Genomic DNA, 17,066 nt, shown 5'->3' on the forward strand with positions numbered 1-17,066 from the left:
TGCATTGATTAGCAAGCACCTAATCACATGACTCAGTGTCTGATTAGTCCTTTCAGCAAGACCATTCTGTTGAGGTGTTTCTGGTACAGATCTTCGATGCAGGATTCCTTTCTTCTTTAAGTAAGTCTCGAAGTTGTCTCCAACGTATTCCCCTCCATTATCGCTTTGTAACTCCTTTATACTCTTGCCATGAAGAACTTGAGCCATAGCTCGGAAGTTCTTGAATTCTTCAAATACATCACTCTTGTTTTTAATGTCTACAGCAGTCACAAACCTTGATGCTTCGTCCACGAATGTGACCATGTACCTCTTGCCTCCTATTGATTGGGGTGTTATTGGACCCATCACATCAGAGTGGATTCGTTGAAGAACTTCCACTACCTTATCTTCACGATGTGGAAATTTTTCCCTCTTCATCTTCCCTTTAATGCATGTTTCACATTGACTATTGTCCATTTCCACTGAATGATCAGTAAGGTCCTCGAGTAACTTTGATTTCTTCAAGATCTCCACGCTTGGGTGACCCAGTCTTTCATGCCACCTAGTCAAAGTTGTCAGGTTAGCCGTCCTTATCTCATTCATTCCAGGCTGTTTGTTTTCCTCCTTAATTTCCTTCAACGTGACTCCATTCACGGTAGTAATATAATACAATCTCGCCACTCGATAGGCTTGAAACAACATTTTCTCACCCTGGAAAATTCTCGTCGCACCTTGGAATGAGATAAATTTCAGTCCCTTTTCCTCAATCTGTCCCTGTGAAAGGAGATTATCTTCTAGCTCTGGGACATAAAGGGCATTCGAAAAGGTAATGTCCTTCCCGCCACATTCTTGAGATAAATGGAGCGTCACTTTACCCACTCCCGCAATTTTAAGGGGTGCTCCATCCCCAACCTTCACGATGCCACTATAGCTTTGGAAGTCTTGGAACAGGTCTCTTCGGGGGGACATATGATCCGATGCTGCGGAATCAAGAGTCCACACACCGTCGTTCTGCGGCAAATTTCTCCTCGTGCAAAGCGCCACATGCTCCCTTTGAATAACTGATGCGGTCGCCTCCAACGTCTTTTCATCATCCTCCGTTTTTCTTGGACATACGGCCGCAATATGACCCTCTCCGCCACAAGCATAGCACCAAAACTTCTTGTTTCGTGGTGGCTTGCTTCTCCGCGTGATTGGTGCGGCTCTTCTTGTTGAATACCTTGATTGGTGCGGCTGTGCAAATTTAAAAGATGTTTTTAGAGCAAGATGCTCCGCCTTGTTAACAGCGATGCGTGTCTCCTCCTCTTCCAGAAGGTACTGTTTCACGATTGCCAACTCCATGTTATTGGGTTGAGCCGTGAGGGTCTTGATGGTTATCTCATACTTTTCCTTCGGAAGTCCAGTTAAACATATAGCTGCTAACTGTCTATCGCTGAACCCCATGCCGTTTTTAATAAGGACCCTGTTCATATTTACAATATGATTACAGTACTCTTGCACACTCATGTCATCCCTTTTCTCAAAACTTGCCAATTCACGCAATTTTAACGTGGCACCATACAACGAGTTTTCATTGCACACTTTATCTAGGATGCTCCAGGCCTCCTTTGCCTCCTCACAGTCCATTACATCGTAAATGAGCTCATCACTAACACTCCTCATGATGAGAGCCAACGCCACGAGATTATTCTTGGCGCGTTTTCTAATCTCGGCTTGAGATAGTGCTGCTCCCGCAGAATCTGCGTATCCAACTATAGTCTCCCAACAATCCCTTAAGAGCATCTCCGATTTGATCCTTGCCTTCCATCCATTGTAGTTCTTCCGAGTTAATTTCGGAATAGCGAAGGTCTTCTCATCGCGATCAATTGATGCCTCAGTCATCATGAGTTCGCTGGTGCACCGCCGATTTTCAAATCCCGTACAGTTTGTAACTTCACACTCTTAAAGCGCTTCCTTCTCGTCCTGGGCCCATTACCTGTTGAATTTAACGCCTTTTATATAAAATCAACTTCTTGATTACTACGCCAATTGCAGGGAATCGTAAGGAACGCTTGAAATAACAACTGCACACGTCAGATTTAACACCACAAACTGAACTGCATTTAATACACTGACGCCACCGCATGGATGCGCCACAAACACCGCTTACAGATACATCCACAAGGGGGCAGCACATATAGATACAAAATAGCAGCCAAATTCAAAAATACATATTGAATCTTGTACAATCTTAACAGTTAGAGGTAGGTGGCCGAAGTAAGAGCACAACAAAAGAGGTGAGGTGTGGCTCAAGAGCGAACAAAGGCACCTCAAATAAACTAATGCATGCTGTGCTTACCATTAGATGTATGTTCCTTGAAATATATCATACTCAGCTTGAGTATAATGTATTGCTAGGCTGTAACTACTTTCAGGTAACAAAACTTTCTCAGTATACTATTAATATCTCACTAAATATAGTGTCGAGACAGTGTTGTTGCTGCAAGAATTTAGTACCCCAATTCATTATTTGTAGAAATATTACATGAAAATTCAAATATATTTATTGCAAAAATATATTATATTGACCTTCGTTGTCTTTTTTCTTTAAGTTTGGTGTGCCCAAGCCTAAGCAAGAAGTTTTCAGCTTCCACTCTCAAGTTATGTCTGTGAGGAGAGAGAAGGGCCATGCTCCTGTTCATGCACCAGTGAAATTCTACAAGGTCAGGTTTGTGTGAATTTATTCTTTGTAGCACATTATCTGAAATAGGGTAGTTTCCTTCTTCGAAAAAAATGAAAGGCGTTGGTTGCGATTCGTTACCCACAATTAGTGTAGGTATTCATAATGTACAAATTATTTGGTTGAAGAAATCCCAGTTTAGACGAATATGTTAATGGTCAATTTAAACCTCATTTGAAAAAGGCTAAATTGGCACCCATATGTGATGCCACTCTATGTGACGTCACAGGGACTTTGATGCTATATGAGTAGTCAGGGGTTTTCCATCGCCTGAGATTACCAATGCATGCATAAGGCACCGAGCTCAGGGAAATATTTCTCAATAAACACTTATTAAAATGCCTATGGTCGGAAAGTTTCCTTCGTTTGATAGGGTATTAATATCCTTATCTTCCTTATTTAATATTAATCCTTATTTAAGCCAAGGGCTACCCGCCAGTAGGGTACTCTGCTACCTACAAGCAGCCTGCATCGAAGCGGTACTCATAGCCTCGCACCAAGGTGGCTTCACATGGCGGCAGCTGGAACCAGAATGATGTCACACGGGCTTTTCCCAGCATTCATACGTAGCCGTGGCATTTTCGCGTGCTTGAAAATTTTCACTTTTCATTTAATAAAAATAAAAGTAGATGTTAGGTAAGTCTGTATGTGGAGTTATCTCTGAGAAATGTTTATGTCGTACACAACACAAAAGTATTCCAAAATCAATGTGTCAAAATCAGTTAAATTTAGTTAACTTTAAATTGTGAAATTACTAGGTAATAGTTTACTAAATTTTACTGGTAGCTTTTTTTCATACTAATTAAGAATTTAAATACTGTACTTCACTATTACATAATTCTCTTTTTTGATAATCCTATTTTGGTCTCTGTGTTGACTTGTTATGAAGCATGTACCATGAAGACCTTTGGTTGAATTCTTATCTCCTTTAACCGTGACATTTTTACAGCAAATCCTATCTTGGCTGCTTCGAGCAACTCACTCCTCTGACTGGTTTGGTATTCTGTGGTGAAGTGAAATTCCCATGGGATGGTCTCTCATCAGCTGTCGTACCTAAACCAAACCAAGCCCTGTTTCCTTTGGATGGACCATTAAAGCTGTCATTCCACATTGAAAAGGAGAATGAAGCCCTCACCCATTATTATTTCCGTCAGTTTTTAGATATAGGTATATGTCTTTTCACTTATTAGACGAAGTTTTTAATATATTTTGATGATCATTTACTGCTGTGGTCAGCTTAATGATTTTTCATGAAGTCAAGGCCTGTTTAAATGGTACATTAACATGTAGGGATTAATGTCTAAATTTATGAATTCAAGAATGATTGCCAAAATGCATCGTGTAACCACCCAACTTGTGTGAATGCATGCAGAGAAAATAGAACCTGTTATAATTTGGTTCATGCATTCGTACATGTTCCGTTTTGGTCCACAAAAATCATTCATGCATACAAACAGTAACTCGTATCTGTTAATGTATCGTGTAAACAGGCCTTTAAGTTTTATTCATGGTTTTTGTTGTAACGTGATGTGCCAGGAAGTTTTATGATCTAGCATGATGAATTGTTATGTGCCGCAAAACTTGCATAGTTTGCTAGTATGTAGGAGCTTTTAATAAAATTACTTCTTTGGATATCATTTCATCTTGTGAAAATTAAGGCCTTATGGGGAATGTAGCTCTCCATAGTCCTCGGTTTTTGTTGTAATGTGATGTGCCAGGAAGTTTTATGATCTAGCATGATGGATTATAATGCACCTCAAAACTTTCATAGTTTGCGTCTCTTACACGAATTTCTTATCTTCCCCCGTTTATCTATGTTTTTCCTTTAGCCCCGATGCTTAAAGTGGGGGTGCATCTTTTACACGGTCGAACCTCTTACACGCTTTTAACGGTTCTTATGGGAGTCAATACTTGTCATTGACAGATTTTACTACTGTACTGGAGTATTGTGTTATTGAAGTAAAAGAGGTTGATAGAGGTAAATTTATGGTAAGGGAAAAGAGTTATAGGAACTGTGTTAGACACTGTTTTAAAAGTTGATGAAAATGATGTTGTAGTATTAATGAAGAAAACTTGTAAAAATATGTTTTCTTATAAAAAATATGTCCTCTTTTTCATTTTCAAGACTTTTACTACACGCATTTTGAGATGAAATTTGATACACCAAACTCTAAAGTTGACCGAGCAGTCCAGTTTGACTTAGAGGCACGGTATGCACCCTATGGCGATAAGGCTGTGAAAGTCGATGTTAAGACACCTTGGATTAAGTTCATCCTTGAAGGTAAGATTGTCCATGTTATTAGTTGAGGTTAAAGCAAAAAAATTTCATCTAAATTAATTTTTTCAAACTTTCTCATCTGTCTCAAGCACCAATATATTAGGCAATGATGGAAAATTGTCAATGGGCTCATTCACTCAGACCTCTTTTCACTAACAGAATTTGGTGGATAGAAGAGAAAGAGAAGTCAAAATAGATAAAAAAAAGTCTTCCTTCTTAAGGAAATTTCATGTTGTCCTTCTTGACCCAGTATGTACTAAATTGTGGTCTCACCATATAGAGAAACTGTAATAAATTAAACTCTACTTGTTATTTGTAGTAGAGATGGGTTGAATACCAGATTTCTGGAACTCGAATATCGAATTCGAATATTAAATCATTGCTCGAATATTTGAATACCTCGGATACTATAAACTAGAGATGTGCGAATAGTACACGCGAATACTCGAATACTAGAAAGTATTCGATATTCGAGATCTCGAATAGTTATGCCAAAGATACCGTCTCGAATACCTCGAATACTTTGAATTTCGAATACTTTGAATACATACACTGTCGCTCGCACGTCGTTGGTAGTTGACTCAGAAAAATTAAGAGAACTCTAGTCGTTTAGTGCATGCAGCGCCGTTTTAGGCAAGCTGACGAAATACATCAAATTCGCGGGTTCGAGTGGTGAAAAGAGTTCGACGTGGGGAACCGAAATTGATCGGATGAAAAAAAATCCGAAAATCCCAGGTGTCCCCCATCAGGAGAGCCTCAATGCTGTGGGATAGCAACATTGGTGCATTTCCCACGATCCGCTATCCCCCTCCATTCAGCATTCACCCCACCCAATCTGACGATTTCCTCTTCTCCGAAATCAAACAAAAGGTCCCAGCTCGCGCAGGGATCGTATTACGAAGACCTTGGCTTCGAAAAAATATCAAGTTACCGGAAAATAATAGAATCGCGTTTTACCCTTCACTCTTTCTCCCCCACTGACCATTTTCCCGCATCTACTCAGGGCCGTGGGATAGTGACATTGGCGCATTTCCCACGATCTGCAATCCCCCTCCATTCAGCGTTCGCCCCACCCCCTCCGACGATTTCCTCTTCTCCAAAATCAAACAAGAGGTCCCAGCTCGCGCAGAGATAGTATTACGAAGACCTTAGCTTCGAAAAAAATATCAAATTACACGAGAACAATAAAAACCTGTCTCACGCCCTCCCCCCTCAACTCACCCACTGACCTTTTTCTGGCGACCTGCTTCGAAGTTCCCCATTTCTGGAGGTCAACTGCTGCATGGGCTAATAGATAGCATCTACTAGCCCAAAAGTTGTCTAACAATGACTTTCGGCAATTGATATTACACTTTTATTGGATTGAAATATTAGTAATGTACGCGTAATTTAAAAAAGAATAAACGACCAAACACGACATATTTCTGAGTTTATTTAAGCATTTTACGCTGGAAAATAAATGCCGGAAAGACAAAGAAATACGACGGAGGCTTAGCATTTTGGCGTAATGCTCAAATAGGGGGTTTCCTATTATTTTTTTATTGCCTAAATCGAAAGATTATTACTCCTGGAATACGTATTAAACGCTTTTAGATTTTTAAATGACGATATCTATTTTTCGCGATTAAATGAAAAGTGAAAATTTTCAAGTGCGCGAAAACGCGACGGGTAAGTATGAATGCCGGGAAAAACTCCGCGTGACGTTGTTCTGCTTCCCGATGCCGCGAGTGAGGTGATCTTGGGGCGAGGTTCTGAGCGCTGATACGACGCAGGATGCTAGCAGGTAGCTGAGTACCATGCTAGCTGGTAGCGGTTGTCTTAAATAAGGATTATTAATACCTCATCAAACGAAGGAAACTTTCCGACCTTAGGCAGTGTTAATAGGTGATTATTAAGACCATGTTTCCCTGAGCTCTGTGCCTCATGCATTCATTGCTAATCTCAGACGGTGTAAAACTCCTATCTACTCATATAGAAACAAGGTCACTGTGACGTTACGTGGAGTGGCATCGCATGGGCGCCAATCTGGCCTTTTTCAAATGAGGATAAAATTGACCATTGCCATTCGTATAAACCGGTATTTCTAAAACCAAATAATTTGTATATTATTAATACACTAATGGTGGGTACCGAATCACAATCAATGCCTTTCGTTTCCTTTAGTGAAGGAAACTACCCTATTGTTTACATAAAATTATAATATTCCATCAATCTGCTAAATTCCTGTTTGAATCCTTTAAAGGAAATCACAATTACTCGCCAAAATCTTGGGTTTCCTGCTGCATAGGCGACCTAGTCAAACATTCCTGCATTCATCGTTTAGTATTCGAGGTATTCGAAATTCGAGATATTCGAATATTCGAGCAATGATTTGATATTCGAATTCGATATTCGAATTCGAGAAATCTGCTATTCGACCCATCCCTACTATAAACTATGAATGCGGGAATGTTTGACTCGGTTGCCTGTGCAGCAGGAAACACAAGACAATGGGGAGTAAGTTTGATTTCCTTTAAAGGATTCGAACAGGAATTTAGCTGATTAGTGGAATATTTTTATTTTATGGAAACAGTTGTGCATATAGTTGATTCAACTAAAGGCCGTATCACACTAGCGACTGCGACCGCCGCTGCGACCGCGACTGCGGCTGCAACTGGCCCGTCGACCAATCAGAGCGAGGCAGCAGTCGCAGCCAATCAGAGAGCTCTATTTAAATCTCACGCGCTTGCAGCAGACGTGTTTGTTTTGTTTACCGTAGCGAGGGAAGTTCAAGAAGGTTGTGAGATAACGCTGAGATAATTTCGGATTTTTAAAGTGATGATGGAAGCCCAGCATATTAGATATTGGACCTGAGTACACAGGTAACTAATAATGAAGTATGTGTTAACATATTTTAGGAACAATTTCAACAATTGCTGCTCTCTATCCATTCTTTGGGCTTCCGTAAACAAACAAGCCACAAGCAGAAACGTTCATACGTGCGCATGCGCGACCGTGGCGTGGGCCGCAATGTGTGATGGGGTGCAGTCGTAGCCACAGCCGAAATCGCGGTCACAGTGGCGGTCGCAGTCGCTAGTGTGATACGGCCTTAACATCTCTTTCAAATATTCTAAGGGGACACACCACCTCGCAAAAAATGATTGCATGCCGTCTCAACATTTACACTGCTACGTTGGATTTCTGTCTCATATACATTCTTATCTACCAAACGCCATTTCAGCGGCACGCCCATCTGATACTCGGCCTCATCCAACTTCTTATTTTCAACAGGTAGCTCTCTTTGCCCCCACTCCTGCTGTCACGTGCTAGCAGACAATCTGAGGCGTTTTGCAAAATACACTCGCTTCTCCACCGGATTTTCTTCTTCAATTATTTTCAGTCCATATTTGGAAGTTCTCACGAGATAAGCAGATGAATTCGAATTGCTAGCAGGGAGAAACCAAATATCCCTTCGTCTGTGACTGTAACAATAGAGAATTATAGCACAACTCATAAATTATAACTTGATATATGTTTTCGGAAAAAAATACCGCATCAACTTCCGAGAATCTCTGCTGCTCATATGGAGTCTCGACAGAATGCTAAGTCTCCGTCGTATTTTGACATTTATTTCCTTGCGTAAAATGCTTAAATAAAGTCAGAAATGCGTCGGGTTTGGTCTTTTTCTTCTTTAAATTATGCGCACATCACAATACTAATATTTCAATCCAATAAAGGTGTAATATCAATTGCCGAAAGTCATTGTTAGACACCTTTTGGGCTAATAGGTGATTCATGCAGCAATTGACCTCCAGAAACTGGGAGCTTAGAGGCAGGTAGGCTGAAAAAGGTCAGTGGGTGAGAAAAGGGGGGCGCGAAACACATTTCTATTGTTCTTGTGTAACTAGATATTTTTTTCGAAGCTGAGGTCTTCGTAATATGATCTCTGCACGAACTGGAACCTTTTTTTATTTCGGAGATGAGGAAAGCCTCAGAAGGGGGGCTAGTGCTGAATGGAGGGGGATAGCGGATCTTGAGAAATGCGCTAATGTAACTATCCCACGGTACTCATGCAACAGGTAGGCAGAAAAAGGTCAGTGGGTGAGAAAAGGGGGAAAAAAAAAAAAAATAAATAAAAACACGTTTTTATTGTTCACGTGTAACTTGATATTTCGAAGCTTTTTCGAAGCTTAGGTCTTCGTAATACGATCCCTGCGGGAGCTGGGACCTTTTCTTTGATTTTGGAGAAGGGGAAAGGGTCAGAATGGGTGAGGCGAGTGCTGAATGGAGGGGGATAGCGGCTCGTTGGAAATGCCCTAAGGTTGCTATCCCACGGCCCTGAGGTTCTCCTGGTGGGGGAAACCGGGGATTTTCAGATTTTTTCACCCAATCAATTTCGGTTCCCCACGTCGAGCTCTGTTCACCGCTCTAATCCACGAATTTGATGTAGTTCGTCAACTTGCCTAAAACGGTGCTGCATGCACTAAACGACTAGAGTTCTTGACAATTTTCCGAGTCAGCTACCAACGGCAGTGTGTGACAGTACACGGCGCGAAATTCAAAGTATTCGAAGTATTCGAGAGCGTACCTTTAGCATAATTATTCGTGACCTCGAATATCGAATACTTTGTAGTATTCGAGGTATTGGAGTATTCGTGGATACTATACGCACATCTCTAATTTGTAGACTTATGGACAGTCCCTTAGTTTTGATGTGCTCAAAAGAGGTTGATATGCTTATTTTTATTCTAATGTGTCATGTAACAATGCAATTTGGGGTTATTCCCCCAATATTATATTTTACTGGTAGATCAAACATTGCACGTATAAGCCATGTTTATGATATCATTTTTCCTATTTTACCTTTAAATTTGGGGGAAAAAAATAACTGCTAATGACCTCAGACCTATCAGATTAGTTACATTCATCTGCTAGATTTTCAGTAAACTTAGTTATATATAGGTATATATTTAATGCATCAATTCATTAACAGTTGTTTTAAGTTAGACTTGGTATGTGGTTATTTGGTGGGAGAGTAGCTGTTTGAGCATTAACCCTTTCACTACTGTGAATGTACCTTTCCATCCTCCCTGCGATATGCTTAATGCTTATGCCTCATGTGACGAATAGGTTTTCGTATATCATGCCGCAGGAAAAGGGTTAATATTATACTTAGTGGCCCTGGACATTGCTACCATGTCATATTTTTTGCAGTCTATGGGTGGTGTTTTATTCATATTTTTTTTTCCACAGGGACAGCCATTGGCAATGCAACGGAACATAGCTTGATGGGAAAATATGTAAGTGAAGGCAATGAGTACATGGCAAAACTGGGTCTGGTTTTGAAGTCAGCAAGTGGAAACAAAAGGGAGTACACTCCAACAATAGAAGTAAATACTCCTGAGAAGAAGAAAGTAGGAAAAGGAACTAAGGGGCAAAAAGCTGGTACCAAGAACTTAAGCATTGAAGGTAATTGAGCTAACATACCTATTTCATTTCTTGCAATGGAACTGATATGTAATAAGAACTCTGGTTGAATTAAAAACACGCTTTTATTTAGTAAGCGAATGATACACTATAGTGCATAATACACGTCCGTACTTGACCATGGCTACAATCCGAGAGGCTGTTGAAGTCCCCCAGTTCCTACCACGCCACCCAAGTGGCGCCACAGTCACAAACAACTGACACACAATATTAGCAGACAGCAGAACATACATAACAACTCTCCCCCCCCCCCTATTTTTACAATACAAAAGCATAACATGTTGTCACATTAAACAAAGCAGACACACAACATCTGATAGTAATCACAACTCAAAAACAAAGTCTTTTAGGTCAAAGTCATCTAGGTGAGTACAAAGTCATCTAGGTGAGATGGAGGTTTGACTGTCCACTGAGGCCGAGATGAATTTGGCTCTGTAGCTGGTCTTGCTCCAGGGTTATCACAGGGCGGAGACCCTTCGGGCGGAGGATTTTGTATGGCCACCCACTCATCAGGCCAACCCAGCCAGGTGATGTTTTCAGGCGATTGAGGATAGTCCTCAGTTGCAGCTTGAACCTTTGGAATATCAGAGCAGGGATTAGTATTTACAATAATATTGGGATTTTTATTACCAATCCATCTGCGACGGAGTTGGTTGACATTCCTACGCTCAACGTGACCAGAGGCTGAAATAGTTTTAAAATTATGAGGACCCTCAACTTCAGAAATTACACCCTTCAACCATGGCCCTCCCCGTCCATAATTCCTGTAAAAAACTGTGTCCCCAACAGTGAAGTAATTTGCAGACGCTTCCCTTCTCCCCAGCAAGATGGAGTTCCTCTTTCGCTCATTCAAATTTACATGAGCTGGATGTAGGTTGTCCAAAACAGTTTTCAATCTTCTTTCCATCAACAGCTCTGTGGGAGCTGACCCTGTGGAATTAGGAGTGGTTCTTAATGTGAGGAGGATGTTGGCTAATTCCTTTTCCCATTCATTGGCGGGCAATTTAAGCAGCAATCTTTTGACAGTCTGCACCATTCTTTCTGCCAACCCATTAGAGGCAGGGTTATAAGGGGGAGTTTTGTAATGGGAAATGCCATTATTATGAACAAAATCAGACATCTCCTCAGACCTGAAAGCAGGTCCATTGTCCGTGACAATTTCATCTGGTAAGCCATGAGTGGCAAACCAGCTGCGCAAATTTGCTATAGTGGTTTTTGATGACAGGGAACCCCGAGTGGAAGCTACCTCCACCCATTTGGACATTGCATCCACTAGAATCAAGAACGTATGACCCACTATTGGGCCAGCAAAATCTACATGAACCCTAGACCATGGCTTTGTAGGTATGCTCCATGGAATGGTGGGTACTTTAGGGGGATTGTTTTGCACTGAAGAACATTGAGGGCAAGATTTAATTAAGGATTCAATGTCCTCATCGATCCCAGGCCACCATACATAACTCCTGGCCAGCCCTTTTGTGCGTACGATACCTTGGTGCATCTGGTGTAGCATGGCTAACACTTGAGAGCGATAAATCGGAGGAATTATCACTCTGTTGCCTCTTAACAGACAACCCTTCAATACCGACAAAGATCCAGGAGGACCCCTCAGGTACCGTTGCACCTCCGGAGAATTTTCAGAGAAATCCCATCCATGTAGGACTCCGCACAGGACCTTCGACACCACAGGATCCTACCTTGTGGCTTCTGCGATGGCACCAGCTGACAGTGGGGAATGCTGTGCAGCAGATTCCTCAAGGAAAAGGATACCTGCTGGGTCAGGAGATAAATCCTCTCCTTCCTCCTCCAGGGGCAACCTGCTGAGAAAATCTGCATTCCCATTGTGGGAGCCAGGTCTATACAAGACATTGCAATCAAAATTTGCCAAGAAAAGACACCAGCGGAGCACTCGTGGGGACATAATATCTGGCAACTGCTTCCTTTGAGGGTTGAAAAGTCCCACCACTGGCTTGCTGTCACTGTATATGGTGAATTTTCTACCCCATAGATACATATAAAATTTAGTTACACCAAATATTATAGCCAAAGCCTCTTTGCCCACTTGGGAATAGTTTCTCTCAGCGGGCTTTAATGTGCGAGAGCCAAAAGCAATGGGCCTCTCTGTGCCATCCAGCATAACGTGGCTTATCACTGCCCCAATACCATGGGGAGATGCATCCCCAGCAAGCACAATGGGGAGATCAGGGTTAAAATGAATTAGTGCCGCTTTTGTCACTACATCTTTTACATAAGATAAACAATTGTCATGCTCACTTCCCCACTCCCACTTAGCACCTTGCTTTAACAGGTCATGCAGTACATGAAACTGGGAAGCTTTATTTTGGAAAAATCGGTCGTAGTAATTCACTAACCCCAAGTAAACTCGCAAGCTGTCAACATTTTCAGGTTTAGGTGCGGATAAAATAGCACTTACTTTCTTGTCCGTGGGATGTATCCCCTCCACACTCAGTTGATAGCCAACAAACTCAATTTTGGGAACCGCAAATAGGCACTTGTCCAACCAAAGATGTAATCCTGCATCACCCAACTTGCGAAGCACTGCCCTCACTCTCTGCCATAGACCCGACTTAGTGGGGGCCTGAATGAGGATGTCATCCAGATAAACTAATGTCCCCTCCAATCCTACAAGGAGCGACTCCATAGTCCGTTGAAAGATTCCAGGGGCTGCACTGAGACCCTGACTAAGCCTGGTCACCTGAAAAAGACCCTTGTGGGTGTTTAGCGTCAATACCTTGGCAGTTTCAGCATCAACCGGCAGTTGTAGGAAGGCAAGGGACATGTCCAGCCTAGCAAAGTATTTCCCTCCCGCTAACTTCCCAAGCACTTCGTCAATTGTGGGAAGGGGGTAAACATCCCTCAAACTGTTTGGATTAACAGTGGAGGAGTAATCCCCGTATATGCGGATAGTCCCATCCCTTTTCTCCACATTTACTGTAGGTGTGGCCCACTCAGACACTTTGACAGGCACCAAAATACCTTCATGCACAAGCCGATCAATTTCGGAAGACACTCTGTTCAATAGGGCATAGGGAACTGGGCGAGCCTTACGGAACACTGGGGAGGCACCGTCCTTTAGATGGATGTGCGTTGGAGGGCCACTATATTTTCCCAACCCAGGGGCAAACACATGACTGAAATCTAATATTTCAGGGGGCAGGGGAACACTTGATGAGCACAAATGCACTCCATCCACACCAATGTTCAACGCGTGAAACCAGGAGCGACCCAGTAAGGAAGGCCCCGGGCCAGCAGCAACTAATAGAGTCAGTTCAGCCACGAAACCTCGAAATTCTGCTTTCACTTGGGTTTGTCCCAACACATTTAGTTTTTCATTCGACCACGTCGTTAAATTAATGGCACAGGGTTTCAATTTTAAAGAACTAAACTTTGATTGAAAAACTTGACTCCCGATAATGGTGTGGCCTGCACCGCTATCCACCTCCATAAGCAAAGGCACTCCTTCAATGTTTACTGATATTTGTATTGGAGGTGGTGCTCCCGAGGAAGGGGTGAAAAATAACAAAGAATTAAGTTTACCTCCGTGAATTTGATCGTCTGAACCCAGGGGCATGATGATCGCATGGGCTGCGGCTGGGGTGGCACGGCGGTGCTCTCTGTTGGTGCTCTGGAACGGCTGCGGTGCTCCCTGGTTCTGGGCCCGGCGACGCTTGGCAAAGCACATCTTGGCCAGATGCCCAACCTTGTGGCAGCAGTGGCAGGTAGCATTCCTCGCAGGGCAGTCTCTGTGCGGCGTCTCGGCGCCACAGCGGTAACAGGTCGTACGCCCAACTTCATGCTGACGCCTGTTTGAGGGTTGATGGGTAGACCGTGGAGCCTGAGGGTTGTGGGATCTGTCTGTGCGGAAAACACTTGCATCTGGGGAATCTCTGTTATTAACCACCAACACGTTCTGATACTGCGCACGAATTTGGCACTTTGCTGTGCCTGTAGCTGCGACACGTGAACTTTAGCCTGTTCTGCAGCCATGGCTCTGTCTACAGCGATTTTAAGCGTGAGATCCTCGAAGTTCAAAGAAAATAACTGTTCTTTAAGCGAGAGGTTTTTCATACCTCTAAGGACTTGACGTAAGAGTGCTTGATTGAGGTCTGTGAATTTGCAATTATCAGCCAATTGTCGCAAGTCGGCAACAAAGTCCTTGAACGGTTCACCCGGATTCTGCATTCTCAAATCAAACTTTTCCCGTTCCACCCACACACACGTAGTTGGTATGAAATGCCGTGATAACAGCGCGAGTATTTCTTCAAAAGATTTTGCAGACGGTTTCTCCGGGGCACAAAGTTTCTTAACGAAGGCATAAGTGTGCGAGCCTGTTCACGACAGGAAAATGGCTCTTTTCTGCGTGGACGACACGATTTGGTTGGCCTCAAAATAAAATTGCAATTGTTCCTTAAAGTCCTCAAAATCTGAAGGATTGCCTGAAAACTGAGGAACCATACCCAGGTGCATGCCTCCCACGGCACCCAACGCCGAAGATCTATTTACCGAATCCTCCGACATCGTGGCCAGGAAATGATTTTAAACACACTTTAATAATTAATTCAAGTAAATCATGGAACTATCAGCCCGCAGACACAAATATTTTTCACTTTAAACACTTAGGCGATTACTTCACGGCATACAGTTCACACCACGTGGCCAAAAGTTCGTCAATACAAGGTTTAGCACAAACAGGCATTAAAATCACAACAATAATCACTGCTAAAACTCTTTTTATACACAAATACGCAATAATATGAGCAATTTTGTTTAAAGTTCGTAGACAGACAGTCCATGGTAAGAATTTATGAAACACGTGGTTAACTTATTAGCGCCAACATAAGGTTTATCTCAATTGTATTTTCCGGCAGGAATATCGCCAAACAGGCAGTATATATTAATTAAAAGTCAGTTAAAAAATAAACAGCATACATCCTTAGAACTTTCTCGCTTAATTGGCAAGACTTACGCACCACGTGGGGTAAAAATGTAGAAGTCCTCAATTGCACTCGGTTGCAGTCCAAAATTTCGTGGATTAGTCTTGAATCCCATCCTCGTCGCCATTCTTGATATGTAATAAGAACTCTGGTTGAATTAACAACACGCTTTTATTTAGTAAGCGAATGATACACTATAGTGCACAATACACGTCCGTACTTGACCATGGCTACAATCCGAGAGGCTGTTGAAGTCCCCCAGTTCCTACCACGCCACCCAAGTGGTGCCACAGTCACAAACAACTGACACACAATATTAGCAGACAGCAGAACATACATAACAGGAACTATAGTGGCAAAAATTTTATCCTTGCACTTGAACATGATTCACTTCACTGGCTTATTTTTGTGCTCAATAAAGCTATTGATATGGATTTCAAAGTCTTGAATAACTACTATCTCACATGTGGGAAGTGTCCAAAGTGGCAAGGAGGAGTTTGACTCAATGGTATTAGAATAGTGGGGAAGAAAATAAAGTGATACAATATGTATATGATGCAAAATGTTGCATCGTCTCAACTTTCAGTGTTCATAAATTTCAATGCATAAATCATGCCTGAAAAAGTTACAGATCAAATGGATGTTTTTATCACCAAACCTAATTATTGAATGGGCCTTCCATTTCACCAATATCTCTTACAGGAACAATTACAATTGAGGATTATAATGCCCGCAATCCCCACAATCCCCGCAAGCGTGTCTTCACATTCAATCGAGTTAAATTGGTGACGAATAAAGCAAAATATGGCCTTGAGGGAAGTGTTGAACGTGATGGAGGTGATGATGAACATTCCTTCTCCTATGATTTAAAACTGAAATATGATACTGACCTTCGTCACTATTTTGCTCTCAAGGTAAGATAACTTAAAATTTAATTTTTAAATTCTAGGTTAAGGATTAGATGAGTGGATAAATTAAGTTCCTCTAATTTAAAAAGGTGTTTTTGTTGAAAAAAATGCATTGCCGAAAGAGGCATGTTTATTACTTTCATTTTTCAATGTATGCACTTCAACTATCACTTTTGTGCTTGTTCAGCATTGCCGAGGAAGCCTGTTTGCAATTATCATTACCTATGAATGTAATGAAGTGCCTAGTGTAATAATTTTTAAAAGTAAAATAATGCTGATTTTCTTAAATCGACTTCAATATGTTGACTTTTTGTTTCAGGGCAATTCGCATGAATCAATAAAATTTCTGGAACATGGTTTGAAAGTCGATGCTGAATTCACGGCCTCTCAGTTCCCTGAGGTTGGATTCCATGTTAAATTGGATTCTCAGATCAAACCAGTACATGTAAGTTGAAGTGTAAAATGGATATGTTTCCAATAAGTATGTAGATCTTTTGTTGATATAGTAGAATAAATCCAAGTTACTTTGTCACCATTAATTTTTTTAGTTAAGATATATGTTGCATTCTCTAATAGGAAAGATTTATTGGAGTTAAAAAAGTATCACATAAATTAAACTCCTTTTTTATCATAATCAAAAGTATTTAAATTTTTGATAGCATTATACTAGAGATGGGTCGAATAGCAGATTTCTCAAACTCGAATATCGAATTCGAATATTAAATCAAGACCTCGAATTTCGAATACCTCGAATACTAGAA

The 17,066-nt window shown here is 41.6% G+C and overlaps 1 protein-coding gene across 1 annotated transcript in view; it reads left to right on the forward strand.

Moving 5' to 3' along the window:
• Positions 1-1,861: 1,861 nt before the first annotated feature.
• LOC124167159 (apolipophorins-like) overlaps positions 1,862-17,066 on the forward strand; it is a 102,113-nt gene continuing 86,908 nt past the window's right edge. The window contains exons 1-7 of the mRNA XM_046544965.1: positions 1,862-1,897; positions 2,571-2,686; positions 3,648-3,865; positions 4,824-4,979; positions 10,209-10,424; positions 16,100-16,311; positions 16,625-16,750. Coding sequence (XP_046400921.1) covers positions 1,862-1,897; positions 2,571-2,686; positions 3,648-3,865; positions 4,824-4,979; positions 10,209-10,424; positions 16,100-16,311; positions 16,625-16,750 — 1,080 coding nt within the window. The remainder of the gene's footprint in view (positions 1,898-2,570; positions 2,687-3,647; positions 3,866-4,823; positions 4,980-10,208; positions 10,425-16,099; positions 16,312-16,624; positions 16,751-17,066) is intronic.

Source organism: Ischnura elegans, chromosome 10 (assembly GCF_921293095.1).
Source record: "Ischnura elegans chromosome 10, ioIscEleg1.1, whole genome shotgun sequence".
NCBI classification, from domain to species: Eukaryota; Metazoa; Arthropoda; class Insecta; order Odonata; family Coenagrionidae; genus Ischnura; species Ischnura elegans.